General features: G+C 40.7%; 1 protein-coding gene across 1 annotated transcript; it reads right to left on the minus strand.

The window, feature by feature from the left end:
• Positions 1-2757: 2757 nt before the first annotated feature.
• LOC132624231 (uncharacterized) lies at positions 2758-14768 on the minus strand. The gene is made up of 3 exons (XM_060339041.1): positions 14667-14768; positions 3376-3663; positions 2758-3276 (listed from the first exon to the last, which is right to left on the minus strand). Exons 1-3 carry the CDS (start codon positions 14766-14768, stop codon positions 2758-2760), a joined length of 909 nt encoding a protein of 302 aa, XP_060195024.1.
• Between the last annotated feature and the right edge of the window lie 4200 nt (positions 14769-18968).

The following is an 18968-nucleotide window of genomic DNA, read 5'->3' on the forward strand; positions in this document are numbered from 1 at the left end:
TACCCTTAGTACAGAGATTTGCACCCAAGTTCACGAGATATCAAGTGCCCTACCTCGCGTATACCAAAGTAAAAGTTTATGCTCCTTACTATACGATAGGATTAGAAGTTAAACGAATCGAATCAACGAAAATCGGAGCAACTCAGGAAACCAGGAACCAGTCAGTCCACTTTGACGGTGAAAAGGGACGGCCCGTCGACATGTTGACGTGGAATCCTTTCACGCCGCCAACATGCTGAGGACCCTGAATCTTGAGTGGCAGAACAAGGGCGCAAGTCGACGGCCGTCGACGTGTTGACGAGCTGTCGACCCTGCTCGTCGACCTTGAGGCGATGGAGCTTCATTCCACTTACTATATATATATATATCCAATCACGTTTTCTCTTCATTTTTCATTCCCCCATTCAGAGATAAACCCAAAAATATTCCTCCCAACCTTTCCCAACATATTAGAGACGGTTTAGCAAGATCCGAGCCTCGTGAACCCAAACTAGTGAAGAGAAAGTTGTTCCTATGGTTCTATTGAAGTTGTTGACTTAGGAGTGGGATTTGGAGTTTGATCCCCGGAGTTCCAATTCCTTTAAGGTATGTTTATGTGTCTTACTTTTGTTATTGAGTTGATTGCTAATAGTTTTAGTGACTTAAAGAGAAGGAAATATAGTTTTGAAAGCGGTAAGTTGATTGAGGTTAAAGATGAGATTAAGGGTTGTTTTAGGATATGTTGAATGGATTTGATTGTATTTTGATATGTAAGTATTGGTATTGTTGTTGATGTTTGGGTTGAATTGGAATTTGAGGGATTGTTAAGTTTACAAAGGAAATGTTGTCCGAATTTTTTTAAATTATAAATTAGTTTTAAGGTTGGAATATAAGCACGTTCTAGTCTAATAGTTAGCATACTTGTTCTTGTGTGTAGATTTTTCAAGCTCGGGACATAAGCATAGTTAGCTTGAGGAGCAGATAAGGTATGATAAGACTATCCCTTTTATTCTTTTGGCATGATCCTTATGATACGAACGAAAGAACTAAACGAGCGAGTTCCAAGGACTCTATTCCTAGACAGTATAGGATCCATTGTATCCTTGACTCCATATATTTCATGTCTATAGCTTCCAGAGATCTATTATATTGACATATTAGCTTCTTATGTTACTAGGAGATCTTATGTTACCCCGAGGAGTTCAGAGTATCCTTTTACGAGTCTTTCATGCATTTATATATACGTACATCTATTTTCTTACACCGCACTGCGCTATAGTCGATCGGGCAGGCACGTAGAGGTGCACACCACTACAGTGGGTACGGTATGAGATTACCCCGGATGCAATATGACATGATATATGGATCGGGCTGTACGTTCCACATCACCAGCAGTTATACTATGACATATGTATATGATTTTGAAAGAAAGCATGCATATCATACGCCGCTGAGGCACTTTCAGTTATACAAAATACTAGACACTTCCAGATATTTGGATTAGCTTTCATGTTTCAGATATCTTTCATGATTCTTTATATATGTTGCTTTTATGTCTTACATACTCAGTACATTATTCGTATTGACTCGCCTTTCGCTTGGGGGGCTGTGTACATGCCTGCAGATTTTGGTAGACAGACAGGCGGTCCAGCTCAGTAGGACTTCCACACAATAGTACTCAGTGCGCTCCACTTGGTTCGGAGCTGCAGTCTATTTTTGGTAGGCTATTTTTTATATGTATATATGGGTATGATGGGGCCTTGTCCCGTCCTTTCTACGGCTTTGTATTCCATTAGAGGTCTGTAGACCGTTGTATGTAGTTGGGATGTTATGTAGCCTTGTCGGCTCTTATTTTTATTGTACAACATATGTAGTGGCCTAGTCGGCTTGCACTGTTGTTTTCAGCATATATGTATACAGGTGGTTGGGAGTTCTTGATGCATAGTTCAGGATGTTGTTCTTACAGGAGTCAATATAGTTCAGTTATAAGTCATATATAGGCCTCCCTGTTATTCAGTGAGATCCAAGTATGGGTATAAGGGTGCCTGGTCAGTAGAAGTCAGGCACTCGTCATGACTCATCGGTTTGGGTCGTGACAAAACTCTCGTGCCGAATCTTCCAAGTTGCGGGAAAATTTAAGGTCTCCTCAAAATTTATGCCTAGTTTACAGTATTGAATAAATGAGAAATTTTGGAAGCTTCTCAAAATTTCTGCCCCAGTTTGAAACTCTAGGTTAGCTGACTCTTTGCAGCGGTTTGATGGCATAAACTTTTGAGATCCTCTTGGAAATTCCGTCTTAATGTGGTAATCCTTGCATCTTTCGTGGAGTCCTATCATTGAGGCTTTCTAAGGGTTTCTTGGGTTTTTCGTTTAGTCGACCGAGCTCAAAGAGCACCTACGTATCCTATCACAGCAGGAATTCATGTCGAACGTAGTTCGAAATAAAAGTAAAGGAGTTTTTGTTTTTTACTAATAGTGTAACCGGGTCCCAAATAGACTGCCTACGTATCCCACAGTAGGGAAGTCAGGTCATTGCGTAGTTCAGATTACAAAAGATGTTTTGGTCTTTCCTATCTATTACAAAACGATTACAACCAAAAGGGAATAGCTAATACAAGCAGATAAAATAATGATTTCAAACAAAAGTACTATTACAGACTGAACAACTTGTCTCTTATGCATAGAAGCGCTTCATTGCATCTGAATTGATTGGCTTCGACCACTCTTGTCCGTTCATTTCTGCCAACACTACTGCTCCTCTGAAGAGTACTTTGTGGATCACATAAGGACCTTGCCAGTTGGAAGCAACTTCCCTTTGTATTCATCTTGATATGGAAAAATTCTTTTGAGTACCATTTGCCCAATTTGGAAAAGTCTAGTCCTGACTCGCTCGTGAAAAGCTCTTGCCATTCTTTGTCGGTACAGTTGACTGTGACATACGACAACCATCATTTTCTCGTCAATTAAAGCCAATTGCTCATATCGAGGTCGGACCCATTCAGCATTGTCCGATTCTGCTGCTTGAACGATTCTCAAAGAAGGTATCTCAACTTTGGCAGGTATGACTGCTTCAGCACCGTAGACTAACATATATGGAGTCGCTCCTGTTGGAATTCTGGCCGTAGTACGGTATCCCAGTAAAGAATAAGGCAACTTTTTATGCCAATCACTATAATTATCAGTAATTTTTCTCAATATCCTTTCGATATTTTTGTTGGCTGCTTCTACGGCTCCGTTCATTTGTGGCTGGTAGGCTGTCGAGTTTTGGTGAGTGATCTTGAATTTCTCATAGATTTCCTTCATCAGATGGCTATTCAGATTTGCTCATTTGTCTGTTATGATGGACTCGGATATACCGAACTGGCATATGATGTTGTTTCGTACGAAGTCAGCTACCACTTTATTTGTTACTGACTTGTGAGACGTTGCTTCCACCCATTTGGTGAAGTAGTCAATGGCAACTAAAATGAACCTGTGGCCATTTGAAGCTGTGGGTTCAATGGGTCCAATAACATCCATGCCCCAAGAAATGAAAGGCCATGGTGAGCTTATAACATTAACGTCACTTGGAGGGACCTTCATTAGATCACCGTGGATTTGGCATGAATGGTATCTTTGCACATAGTTGCAGCAATCACTTTCCATGGTCATCCAATAGTATCCAGCTCGTAGAATCTTCTTTGCCTGTACAGATCAGTTCATATGGGGTTCACATGTCCCAGCATGTACTTCTTCTAGAAGTTTTTTGGCTTCACCGACATCTACGCTATCACGACCCGACTAGGGGCCGTGACGGGTACCCGGGGCTAACCGCCGAGCACCACTCATTCTATTACTAATTCTGCGTACAGTCGTATTTCTTATGCTCATATTCCTAGAAAAATCATTCTTCATTTGGAAACATAATTACTTGCATATACATAAGCCCTTCGGCTATCAAAATAGTAATATATACATATACCATAGTAACATCGTGATACCATGCTACCCACACGTACGTATCTACGAGCCTCTACTAGAGTACTAGACATATGGATGGGACAAGACTCCGTCGTGTCCAAAATACACACACGTATATATATATATATACAAAAGAATCAACCAAATAGCACCTCCGGAATAATGGAGTGCTCCTGTAAATCTGCTGGTGGCTCCTATGGGTCTGCACCGTCTCCCTGTCTACCTGTGGGCATGAACACAGCGTCCAAAGAAAACAGACGTCAGTACGAATATTGTACTTAGTATGTAAGGCATGAATGAAATGAACATAATAGAGAAATCATAAGACATAAGATGAAGATATAACCTGCGTAACTTCTAAGGGTGGATACCTTTCATGCCTATATCATATATAATCATAGTACATGTATCGTCATAGCGCATACATCATCGTATCATATATATATATATCGTAGTACCGTATTTTCTCACACACATAAAGCATCATCCGTATTCGGCCACGTAGTGGCTCGACAATATCACATACATGTCTTCCATACCCAACCATAACAAGGCTCAGTATATCTCATCATCATCATTGCCATCACATACATCTCTTAAGCTTATCATAACCTTTCATAAAGCATACATTTGAATTTAAAGACAATCTATGAAAATTATGTCATATTCGTAGCATGAACTTCGTAAAAATATCGTATGATAGGCTTTATAATATCTAAACTTAGGCTCATCATTACCATTATCGTGTCTATAGCATACCTCTTACCATTATCTTATATGAAACCCCCTATGAACATAGACTCGTAACTTTTCAGAACATTGGTCATAGGACATGCGTTAGAGCTTATATACAATCTATAACAATGTCGGGGTGACATAAGGTCGAGAACCCCCGATTCCATTATAGAGTAATCATATTCATCATATCTCACCTTGAAGGAACTAACATTTTAAGGTGAGTGTACACCGTGAACAACATCAAGGGATCATAATAAGGATCATTAGCTTCATGGACATCATATCTTACTTTAGAATCTCTAGGCTTAAACTTACCATCATTATTTTCATATTCATGACATATTTCACATCTTTATCTCATAAGAAGCTCTTTACCAATATTGTCTCATAGTTCCCGGACTGTAAGAAAGTCATGGAGAGGTAGGGAAATATTATCATAGGAATCATATAAGGGTCATTAGCTTCGTAGGAATATCGTATCATGGGCTTTAGGACTTCTAGACTTAGATTCTTCATCGGTATAGTCATGCTCGTAATGTATCTCTTTTCTTTATCTCGTATGAAGCTCTTTATACTCGTAGATTCATAATTCCCGATAAGTAGGAAAATCATGGAAATATAGGAGGATTCATACCATAAGATTCATGCCTTAGAAAGAAAGGACTAGCCTTAAATACCTTTTTCGTTTAACTAATCTATCACTTGCTTGTCCTCCTTCAATGCCCACGTTTCTACCTTCAAGAGAATTCGCATTAACATTAGCTAATCGATTACTTAAACGTGCTTACTAAAGCTAAAGAAAATTGGGCAGCATTTCCTTTGTTTATACAACTTTCCCCATATTCCATATCAACTGCCAACATCGATAACAATATTCACAATATCACAAGCAACAATCGTCTTTCGTATACATTACCCACATTTCGAAATTTCACTCCAATTTCTCCGTAATCATGGTCGTGGTTCATTATTGTATTTCTCACATATAATACTCATTCCATGTTCTAAATATCGTTCATAATATACTTACAATCACAACATATCGATAATCATGACTCAATCCAAGCCTTTACTCAACAATGATACTATTCCCACATTTATGACCCATTTTCTATATCTTTCTACAATCCAAGTGTTTTAGCTTTCAACATCTTAAATAACATGGAATGATCATAAAATTCACCTTAGATAATGGAAGAATAAGCCTTGAGTGTAAATTATCTTCTTGCACCAAAACCCTAGCTCACTTCCCTTCGGATTTCTTGGCTTAGATGAACTTTGTTATGTTTCATACACTTGATTTTGTGGGTTTGATGAAGTTGATCATGAATCTTTCTTGAGTTCTTGTGGATGAAGAGTAGAGTGGGTTTTCTAGAGTGTTCTTGAAGTGAGAGGTGAAAATGAAATGAAATAAATGAACTTGGGTCCTCTTATATAAATCATACAATCTGTCCCGACACGAACATACGGACCAACATACGGTCCGTACATTTTATATGGGCCGTATGTCTGGCCGTATGTTTGGTCCAGTGAAGGTTGCCCATCTGGGCTAAATATACGGCCCAACATATGGCCAGTATAATTTATACGGCCAGTATGTTGGGCCGTATATGCCCAGCTATTCCGATTTCGTTCTCGTCGACTCGTTTGATCTCCAATCCTTATGGAACCTTCTTGACACTTGTTTAACACCTCAATAACAATATAAGGGATGTTATCACTCTTCTCCAAGACATCATTACGCCATCCTTAACTTGTCACTCGGAATTCTTACCCGACACACAACATACCCCTTGTTTTCCTTGACAACCTTCTTCCCTCACCTCAAATGTCTTTAAAATTTCGATTAGGATCGTCAAATGCTATTTCTTACTTATCAAAACATTGTATACGTCATGTCCTTCGTTAGTCTATTCACTGTACGTTAATGGAAAATTTTCAAGGTGTAACATTCTTCCCCCCTTTTGGAACATTCGTCCTCGAATGTTAAACACTCGGGAATTCTACGAAAATTTCGCCAGAGTTTCCCCTGTCATATCGCACTACCATCCTATCACAAAAGCCCACAATAACATTGCCTCACTGGGCCACAACACAATAGCAATATAACTCGGCCACGCACGACCCATATGCATAAAAAGAAAACGTGCATACCTTTATCAAGCATTTCTAGTTCTTAACTCACAACCTGGGGCTATTTGGGAGGGCATTTTTATGTCTGCCTATACCTCTCCCATTCCCTTTCTATCATACAGTTAATTCTTCTAGGACATCTCTCATGTCCTCCATTGATTATGCAACCTCGTACTACTAACTCAATAATATTGAAACGGTAAAGTTCTAAAGTGCTATAACTCATGTCTCGTATATTCTTTACCCTCACATCTTCATAAAACATATTGACAATATAGTCTGCACGATAAGGAAGCTTTCATTAATAACTAACTTACTCGGTAGCGTACGTCACTCTCTTACTTTTTCTAACTGACCCTATCTTTTCTCTATCATTCGGCAACTACTATCTTGGAAGTTCCACTCTTCATACCTTACTTCCTTAAAACTTGAGTACCATAGTCCTTACAACCTTTTTTTTTAAGTCTCATCGGTAGTACCTCTAAAAAGGTATTTCATGAAGATTACAGGTGGTGGATCAATACTGTCCTCAAGGATGTATACATTGTTAATGCCACATATCATACTTTACCGATTACCGTCGCTACATAGCATACAACCTCACAATTCATACTTTCTTAATATTACAAATATTTATTCCTCCCTTAACACATTATCAAAGGTGCAGATATACCTGTGACGGCATCGGGAAATGACTCTAGATCCTGTCGCTCGGCTAAAACATACATACGGGGCTAAGTGGCACCTGAAGTAGATGCTCCCCCTCTGCCTCTACATCGACCTGCTAGAATCGGGGGAGTCTGCCCTCCCGGGCTCATCGAAGATGAACCAGCCGCTAATCCTGTGGGCTGAACCCCACGCCTACCGCCTCAAATGGGCACTCTCTCATAATATGACCTGACTGGACGCAAACATCCAAACCCAATCAGCACGGTCCCCAATGTAGCTTACTGCACTGGGTACATTGTGGTATAGATGACCTCATCTGGCCTGAATCCCTCCTATACTGAGAGCTCGACTCTCTGAAACTCTGATCCGGTCCGGAATGACTAGAGCAATCGGACCCCTGGCATGCAACTCGTGGAGGTACACTAGTTGCCGACTGGCCTGAGTGTCTAGAATATGACTATCTCGATCCCCCTCTATAGTTGCTATCGGCACCTATGGATCTTGCCCTCTTACTTTGCCCCTTATCAATATCACGCTCGCCCTTTTGCGGATGTTGTTGCTTTTCTAAATTTTGGGCATGGGCTTGAATGCGAGAAATATCCATCCCGTCTTGCAATGAAGCCGTTAAGCAATCTTTAAATAAATGTGGCCCTAAGCCACTCACAAACCTGTGCACCTTATCTCCCATGTCGGCCACCATGGTTGGAGCATATCTAGCCAATGAATTAAACTGAAGGCTATACTCCCAGGCACTCATATTTTCTTGTTTCAAATTTAAGAACCAATCCGCTCTAGCTCGGCAGACCTCGGGTGGCAAATGGTGGGGGGATGAAAGCATCTACAAATTCTTGCCACATGGGAGGAGGCGCATTTTCTTTTCTTGATGCTAGCGAATTATTGTACCACAATACCGCCACATCTCGAAGTCTATAAGATGCCAACTCCACAGATTCAGTTTTGGAGGCATGAATAATCCTCAATGGTCTCAGCATCTCATCAATAAAACCTTGAGGGTCTTCATCCGGCTTTGACCCAAAAACTCCGGAGGATTCAAACTCATAAAATCACGGGCTCTGGTACTAGCTGCCCGATCACTTGGACCTGCATTCGGTCGCTGTGCCTGGGCGGCAACTAACTGTGTCAATAGATGGATAGCCTCGGTCACTTGTTGACCCGAACCAACCGGTGGAGGAACTGGAGCTGAAGCTCCTCCTTGTTCTTCTACATTGGACGGGGTGGAGGAAGTATTAGATGGGGCCTCATTATGTGACTCGCCCTCTTCTACATTCATTGGCGGCTCTCTTTCTACCCGCCTTTTCACCGTAGTCTTGCCCTTATGGGCGGCTGTAGCTTTTCCCTTTGGCGGCATTTATGAAATTATAGCACACTATTAAGAGGAGAAATTCTTATAACACAGCTCTATCGCACGATCTCTTAAGATGAAAGATGGTCATTTTTCCTAAATGCCCTGTAGCCTCTTGTTTATTAGTGCGGCGCGCAACACACCGTAAACAAAACTCTACTAGACTCGGCTCGTAGACACTTCCTAGGACTACACTGCTCTGATACCACTTTTGTCACGACCCGACTAGGGGCCGTGACGGGTACCCGGGGCTAACCGCCGAGCACCACTCATTCTATTACTCATTCTGCGTACAGTCGTATTTCTTATGGTCATATTCCTAGAAAAATTATTCTTCATTTAGAAACATAATTACTTACATATACATAAGCCCTTCGACTATCAAAATAGTAATATATACATATACCATAGTAACATCGTGAGACCATTCTACCTACACATACGTATCTACGAGCCTCTACTAGAGTACTAGACATATGGACGGGACAAGACCCCGTCGTGCAAAAAATACATACATACATATATATATATATATATACACACAAAAGAATCAACCAAATAGCACCTCCGTAATAATGGAGTGCTCCTGTAAATCTGCTGGTGGCTTCTATGGGTCTGCACCGTCTCCCTGTCTACCCATGGGCATGAACACAGCGTCCAAAGAAAACGGACGTCAGTACGAATATTGTACTGAGTATGTAAGGCATGAATGAAATGAACATAATAGAGAAATCATAAGACATAAGATGAAGATATAACTTGCGTAACTTTTAAGGGTAGATACCTTTCATGCCTATATCATATATAATCATAGTACAAGTATCATCATAGCGCATACATATATATATATATATATATATATATATATATATATATATATCGTAGTACCGTATTTGCTAATACACATAAAGCATCATCCGTATTCAGCCACGTAGTGACTCGACAATATCCATATTCGGCCACGTAGTGGCTCGACAATATCACATACATGTCTTCCATACCCGGCCATAACAAGGCTCGGTATATCTCATCATCATCATTGCCATCACATCATCTCATAAGCTTATCATAACCTTTCGTAAAGCATACATTTGAATTTAAAGACAATCTATGAAAATCATATCATATTCGTAGCATGAACTTCGTAAAAATATCGTATGATAGGCTTTATAATCTCTAAACTTAGGCTCATCATTACCATTATCGTGTCTATATCATACCTCTTACCTTTATATCATATGAAACCCCTTATGAACATAGACTCGTAACTTTTCAGAACATTGATCATAGGACATGCATCAGAGCTTATAGACAATCTATAACAATGTCGGGGTGACATAAGGTCGAGAACCCCCGATTCCATTATAGAGTAATCATATTCATCATATCTCACCTTGAAGGAACTAACATTTTAAGGTGAGTGTACACCGTGAACAACATCAAGGGATCATAATAAGGATCATTAGCTTCATGGAAATCATATCTTACTTTAGAATATCTAGGCTTAAACTTACCATCATTATTTTCGTATTCATGACATATTTCACATTTTATCTCATAAGAAGCTCTTTACCAATATTGTCTCATAGTTCCCGGAATGTAAGAAAGTCATGGAGAAGTAGGGAAATAATATCATAGGAATCATATAAGGGTCATTAGCTTTGTAGGCATATCGTATCATGAGCTTTAGGACTTCTAAACTTAGATTCTTCATCGGTATAGTCATGCTCGTAACGTATCTCTTTTCTTTATCTCGTATGAAGCTCTTTATACTCGTAGATTCATAATTACCGATATGTAGGAAAATCATGGAAATATAGGAGGATTCATACCATAAGATTCATGCCTTAGAAAGAAAGGACTAGCCTTACATACCTTTTTTGTTTAACTAATCTATCGCTTGCTTGTTCTCCTTCAATTCCCACGTTTCTACCTTCAAGAGAATTCAGTTTAACATTAGCTAATCGATTACTTAAACGTGCTTACTAAAGCTAAAGAAAATTGGGCAGCATTTCCTTTGTTTATACAAATTTCCCCATATTCCATATCAACTCCCAACATTGATAACAACATTCACAATATCACAAGCAACAATCGTCTTTCGTATACATTACCCATATTTCGAAATTTCACTCCAATTTCTCCATAATCATGGTCGTGGTTCATTATTCTATTTCTCACATATAATACTCATTGCATGTTCTAAATATCGTTCATAATATACTTGCAATCACAACATATCGATAATCATGACTCAATCCAAGCCTTTACTCAACAATGATACTATTCCCACATTTATGACCCATTTTCTATATCTTTGTACAATCCAAGTGTTTTAGCTTTCAACATCTTAAATAACATGGAATGATCATAAAATTCACCTTAGATAATGGAAGAATAAGCCTTGAGTGGAAATTCTCTTCTTGCACCAAAACCCTAGCTCACTTCCCTTCTGATTTCTTGGCTTAGATGAACTTTGTTATGTTTCATACACTTGATTTTGTGGGTTTGATGAAGTTGATCATGAATCTTTCTTGAGTTCTTGTGGAAGAAGAGCAGAGAGGGTTTTCTAGAGTGTTCTTGAAGTGAGAGGTGAAAATGAAATGAAATAAATGAAATTGGGTCCTCTTATATAAATCATACAATCTGTCCCGACACGAACATACGGACCAACATACGATCCATACATTTTATACGGGCCGTATGTCTGGCCGTATGTTTGGTCCAGTGAAGGTTGCCCATCTGGGCTAAATATACGACCTAACATACGGCCAGTATAATTTATACGGCCAGTATGTTGGGCCGTATAATGCCCAGCTATTCCGATTTCGTTCTTGTCGACTCGTTTGATCTCCAATCCTTATGGAACCTTCTTGACACTTATTTAACACCTCAATACCAATCTAAGGGACGTTATCACTCTTCTCCAAGATATCATTACACCATTCTTAACTTGTCACTCGTAATTCTTACCCGACACACAACATACCCCTTGCCTTCCTTGACAACCTTCTTCCCTCACCTCAAATGTCTTTAAAATTTTTATTAGGATCGTCAAATACTATTTCTTACTTATCAAAACATTGTATACATCGTGCCCTTCATTAGTCTATTCACTGTACGTTAACGAAAAATTTCCAAGGTGTAACATACGCATTGAAGCAAACCCGAATCCGACATCCGTTTGTAAAGTATTTCCTTTTTTAGGAAGAAGCCATTTGCCATTCTTCTGACGGTCTTCTTTTGTCCATTTGTAATTCCTACGGGATATTCCCATCTTTCTAGATACATTTTGATGTCATTGTACCATGGTTTTCCATCTGGCTCAACTTCTACGTGGCAACAGTGGGCATGTTCCTTTTTCAAGCTTATCGTTAGCGGGTCGATGTGACTGCCTTCAGGATGTTGGATCATAGACGCTATTTTGGCAAGCGCATCGGCAAATTAATTCTGAGCCCTTGGCGTATGTTGAAAATCAATCTTTCTGAATTTCTTGCCCAATCTTTGTGCCAAGTTCACGTATGGCAAGATCTTTTCATTCTTGGTTGCCCATTCGCCTTGTACTTGATGAATCAGCAGGTCAGAATCTCCGATGACTAGTAATTCATCGATATTCATATCCAGTGCCATTCGGAGACGTAGGATGCCTCGTATTCAGCCATGTTGTTGGTACAACAGAATTTGAGCTTTACGGCCATGGGGTAGTGTTGCCAATTTTCTGATGTCAAGACCGCTCCGATTTTGGAACCTTTGTAATTCAATGCTCCGTCAAAGAACAATTTCCAGCTGGTGTAAGGTTCTGTTGCTCCTTCTTCTATGGCTAACACACTTTCGTCTGGGAAATAAGTGCAAAGCGATTTGAGCTCTTCGTCTGCCGCACTTGCAGCTAGTAAGTCAGCCAAAGCCTGTCCTTTAACGGCTTTCTAGGCTACATACACGATGTCGAATTCACTTAACAGCATCTTCCATTTGGCCAATTTCTTGATGGGTATGTGTTGATGGAATATGTACCTCAACGGATCTATTTTGGATATAAGATAAATGGTGTAAGAAGACAAATAATGTCTCAATTTCTGAGCCACCCACGTTAGAGCACAACAGGATTTCTCCACTAACGTGTGTCTTGATTCACAAGCTGTGAATTTCTTGCTCAGATAGTAAATGGCACGTTCCTTTTTCCCTTCTTCAATGTGTTGCCCTAACACGCAACCAAAGGCCTTTTCACTAACTGACAAGTATAGTAACAATGGGCTCCCGGGCCTTGGTGGAACTAAGACTTGCGGATTGGACAGATATCTCTTGATAGTGTCGAATGCCTCTTGGCAATGCTCTGTCCATTTTGTAGGAGCGTCCTTCTTTAAGAGCTTGAGGATGGGCTCCACGATGATGGTGGATTGAGCTATAAATCGTCCAATGTAATTTAACCTTCCCAGGAAACTCATGACTTCTTTCTTAGTTCTAGGAGGAGTTAATTCTTAGATTGCTTTGATCTTTGTTAGGTCTAGCTCTATGCCCCTTCGGCTGACTATGAATCCCAGTAATTTTCCGGCTGGTACTCTAAACGCACACTTACCGGGTTCAATTTTAAATTAAACTTTCAGAGCCTATCAAAGAATTTCCTCAAATGTATGGTATGCTTTGAAATTTCCCTTGATTTGATAATGACATTGTCCATATAGACTTCAATTTCTTTATGGATCATGTCGTGGAAAATGGTAGTCATTACTCTCTTGTATGTTGCACCGACATTCTTAGGGCCAAAGGGCATTACCCTGTAATGGTACACTTCCCATGGAGTGATGAAGGCAATTTTCTCGGCATCCTCTCTATCCATTAGGATTTGATGGTAGCCAGCGAAACAATCCATGAACTATTGTAGTTCGTGTTTGGCATAATTATCTACGAGTATGTGGATGTTCGGGAGTGAAAAATTATCCTTTGGGCTAGCCTTGTTAATATCTCGGTAATCCACGGAAATTCTTATATTTCCATCTTTCTTGGGTATCGGGACTATGTTGGCTAGCCACGTGGGGTATGAAGTCACCTCTACCACTCCTGACTTAATCTGTTTTTCCACCATATCCTTGATTTGGATACTAAGGTCCGGTTTGAATTTCTTGGTTTTCTGACTTTACTGGAGCAAAACCCGCATTGATGGGAAACTTATGGGATACTACGCTGGTACTTAGTCCTGGCATGTCGGCGTATGACCATGTGAAGATATCCAAGTACTCCCTTCGTAAACTTATCAATTCTTCTTTTAAAGGCGCCTCTAGGTGCGCACTTATCCTTTCCTCTTTGACATTCTCTTCATCACCTAGATTTATGGCTTCTATTTGGTCCATATTTGGCTTCTTCTCATTCTCTAGTTATTCTACTTCTTCCGCGAGACCCTCAGGTAGCATTGTGGTCTCATCGTATTCCTCGTACTCTTCTTCCTCTATGCTGCCTGACTCATTCGTTCACAACATGTCATGACATTTAGGACTACGTTATTATTTTTATTACTGAAAATTCAAGACAAAATATGTTAGTATATAACATGCATGCAACAAGAAAATAAAAACAGTTTTGATAAACCGAGGCTTTCATTAATTTAAAAATATTCAGAAGTACAAACTGTGGTCCTGGCCTAGATATACATCAAACCACTTCCATTTTTTGAAAACATTACGAGGTATGTAAGTGAAAAAAGGATGAACAATCGGGCCTTGATCGATTCTCCCTATTTTTTTTAGATTAAATTCAACTTTCTCTACTGAAGAGCTGGTAGTGGGGTAGAGGTCCAGTTGGACAGCTGCTCGCCCGGTTCTGCCTCTCTGACGGTGGGTGCTTCAGCACATTCTTCCAGAATCACGGACCAATCTTCTTCTTGGGATATCATCCTTATCCCTTCTTCAATGTCAATATCTCCAGGCATAGACATTCTGTGGGGAAATGACATAGGCATTCTGTGGGGAAATGACTGGTATAGGTTTGGAATGGGTTTGCAAAGATCCGTGACCTCCTATTATTTCTTGGTAGATATCTCTTCTTCTAATGGGACGTAACCAAGCCCAAAGCGAAAGTTTTCTTGGAGGATGGCAATTGGCTCGGTGATGCCCTGGAAGTTCTTTCCCAGACCTTTTCTGGGTTCAAAACCGTTTAGGATCATAGTAGAAGCAATCATTTTGTAAACTGACAGCATAAGAGTTTCCGGGGAGTCTATCTTGTGGGCAACTCCCACTAACTCCATGACATGAAAATCTATTCCTTTAGGTGCAACTTCAATGACAGGTACAGAATTGTCTGGGTAATTGTGCATGTTGGCTTCTTCGTGGATCACCACTTCTTCCCCTTCCTAAACAAATTTCACAGATTGATAGAGCGAGGATGCTACTGCCCCGCCATGTGGATCCATGGCCTTCCCAGAAAAAAATTATAATTGGCGGGTATTTCCATCACTTGGAATTCAGTGACGAATTCAGCTGGTCCTATTTGAATGTCCAAGTCAACTACCCCAATGGCATCACAACGTCCTCGGTCGAACGCTCTTATGTTAGTGTGGCTCTGACGAACCTTTCCAAGTTCATATCCTAGTTGAGTTAAGGTAGACTAGGGACAAATGTTGAGTCCCGCGCTGTTGTCGATTAATACTCGAGTTACCACTTTGTTGCGGCACATGATAGTGATGTGCAGCGCTTTGTTGTAATTTATGCATTATTTGGGAAACTCCTTCTCTATGAAGGCAATGTGATGTTGCTCCATAATATAAGCCACCATCTCGGCTAGATTTTCACTGTTAGTCCCAGGCGGGACATGAGCTTCCTCCATCACTTTCATCAAAGCCAAGCAGTGTTGAGTGAACTTTGCAACAATGACAGTACCGAGATTTGGGCTTGCGTTTTCTTTAAATGATAAAAAATGGAGTATTCCTTTGGCTGCATTCGGGGCCAGAAATCTTCCGTTTCACTTTCGGTGATAGTCCTTTTTTGATTTCCCTCCCTTCAAGGTGCCCCTTGAGCCAGGTCTTTGGTAGTGTAGCATCTTCCTGATCTTGTATTTCCATATGCAGCAGCAACTTGGACTACGAACTCTTTGCGAGGTGGTGCTGGAGTCACTTGAGCTATATGTGTTGTCACTGGTGCGGGGATTAATAATTTGAATTGAGGGCGTTCTTGCAAAGATAATGACACTACTGTGCGCTCAAGTTCTTTCATAGAATCGTAGATTGTGGGCCTTCCTGCGACCCAGTCTTCCTCTCTCTTAACCATGTGAATCACATTGTTGCCATGGTTCGACAAAGGGTTGGTGTTCACATTTGGAATGGCCGTTTAGAGTACAATTTCCTTCCGGTCAATCAGATCCTGTATTTTGTACTTGAGATTAATTTAATCTTCAGTATTGTGTCTTATGCCATTGGAATGATAGGCACGTGTCTGGTCAGCTCGGTAAAATTGATTTTTTGGGTTGACGACCTTTTGGGGAAGTGTCTGGATCATCCCAGCCGCACTTAATCTTTTGAATAAATTAGTCTGGGATTCCATCATTGGGGTGAACACCCGAGGTGGTTTCTTTTCAAAATTCTAAAGTGGCACATTATAGGCATTTGGTGGTGGTTGATTTTGGTAGGTATTAGGTTGGTTATTTTGTGAAGTGCGGTAAATGGGTGGGGGAGTTTGATAATTTGGATGTACAGCATGGTAATTCGGGGGAGGTGATTGAAAGGCATTTTGTGGAGCTTGGTAATTTGGGGGTGGTGATTGGAAGGTTAGTTGCGCATAATATACGGGCATCGTGTTGTAAGGGGTGGGAATGTAGGTATTTGAGGGAGGTAAAGCGTATGCTTCCATCGGGAATTCCGCTCTTCTTTTGGGTTTAGGGCTAGGAGTGTGTGATATGCTAGCCATGCCTTCCTTCTTCTTGCGTACGAATCTGGTTGAGCTTGAACCAGCGGAATTTCCAGTCATACTTATGATTCGGCCAGTCTTGAGACCATCTTCTATGGCCTCGCCCATTTTGACCAGTTCAAAAAAAGGTCTTCCTGCCATTGAAAGCATTTTATCATAGAAATCTGTTTCTTCTGAACGAATAAAAACCAACACAAGTTCCTCCTTGCCCATAGGGGGTTATACCCGGGTACCTCTGTTCTCCACCTGTTCGCATACTCGCGGAAGTTTTTGGTGGACTTTCATTTTACTTTCTCCAAGTAGTATCTATCCGGTACAGTCTCCATATTAAAGTGAAACCTTTCCATGAAAACCGCAGCTATGTCTTCCCGTGTGATCTAACGGCGTATTTCTTGGGATGTGAATCATTCCGAGGCTTCTTCGGCTGAACAACCTCATGATGAGCACTTGGTTATCTCGGACACTGACCAATTGGTCACAGTAGGACCGTAGGTATGCTTTAATATTTCCCGTCCCATTGAAAAACTCAAAATGGGGTACTTTGAAGCCCTCGGGTAAATTCAAGTTTGGATACATACACAAATCGTCGTAGCTCAAGCCTGTGCCAGTGAGGATAGTTCTCATGGACCGTTCCAACATTGCGGTCATCTTTCGTTGAAGCCTTTCTTCCTGTTTTTCTTGCTCAGCCTTCCACGCCTTTTCTATCTCCTCATAATGGTCAATTTCTTAATCGAGTGAAAAAATGCCTGGTGTGATAGGTGTGTAGAAAGAAACAGCAGGACGAGTTCGGGGAATAAGGGTGCTTTTGTCGTTTGGTAGTGGGATGACGGTTGGTTGTATAGTGATGTTGGGATGGGTATTTTGTGGTGTTGGGTAAGAAGGGATAGAGTGAGCGGTTCTGGGAATTTGGCTAGTGTTAAGTGGTGGTGGGGTCTGGTTCAAGGCACCAATGTGCCCGTCGATTGGGGTAAATGGCATGGTGGTCATAACGGACCGGGTGGGAAAGTGATCAGGTAATGGTGAATTCAGAGATGAAAAAAATGGTGGGGCCTTCTTTCTTCAGCAGGGGCCTCTCGGGCAGCATTAGAAGCTTTGTTTCATGCCACTTCTTTTTGAAGATGGGCGATTTTTTGCAAACATCACTTTCATAACGTCTTCAGTAGGTGACGACTCAAGCAGTTCACACAGAGGCAATTCTCTGAGAGCCATGTCAGTAGCGGTAATTTTGTTCTCGGAAGTACCAGTCATTTTTCTTTGCCTCTATCTTGTTGGAATAAGGATGCTATTGCAGCTTTGGATCTTATGAAGTATGCAAATGTGGACACGAATCAGCTTCTTTTTCTATAAGAAAAGAATAACTCAAAGGTAAACAGAGTTAGTCCGTCAGAAAATGGAAAGAAAATTAAGATATCACATAGATGGCAGTTTAAAACACTTAGCACATAAATAATCATATGTTTGATTTAAATGCTCAATTGATCTCTTGTACCGAGTTTTGGGTACTTAGGCTTTTGTCGAGTGAGGGGAATATAATATTTATAATATATAGGGACCGAGTCTTACATAGACTACCTACGTATCCCTCCGCGAGAAGTTAGGCCCTTCCGTAGTTCGGTTTACATAAGATAAGACTCCGTGACCAGGCCCGATAGGGGCTTCCTGCATATCCCTCCTTGGGACATCAGGTCGGCGCAGTTCCGTTTACACAAAATAGGGGGGACAAATCTGTATTAAGTACAAAAAATGGGATCCCCCTAAAACCAACCAAAATGTGACCTTTCTTTTGAGGTCAACAGGTTGTTTGTCTGTTCAACATTTTCTGGCCTTAAAGGCCGCAAATCCTAGTACTGGGATGGGAGCACCAACCAAATGGCACCCTTGTGGACCAAATTCTCCAACTCAAACTTAAATGCATTGCATTCTTCTATATTGTGCCCCAAAGCTCCAGAATGGTATAGACACATTTTGCGACGGCCAACTCCTTCAGTTTGAGCCCTTCTGGTTCCGATGGGTCTGATGTTCCTAATGCTGACCAACTTCTGGAAGATGCTGGCGTAAGAGTCTCTAACTACTATAAAGTCATAACGCCTAATACAAGTATTCAGCGTAACCCCTTCAGTTGGAATAATGTTGTCATGGACCAAAAGTGAATGCGGCCCTCAGATTATGGTGATGCTTTTCTCATCTATCAGTTTGATGAGTCTTTTCTTGAAAGCCAAACATTCATTGATGGTGTG

Source organism: Lycium barbarum, chromosome 12 (genome assembly GCF_019175385.1).
Source record: "Lycium barbarum isolate Lr01 chromosome 12, ASM1917538v2, whole genome shotgun sequence".
NCBI classification, from domain to species: Eukaryota; Viridiplantae; Streptophyta; class Magnoliopsida; order Solanales; family Solanaceae; genus Lycium; species Lycium barbarum.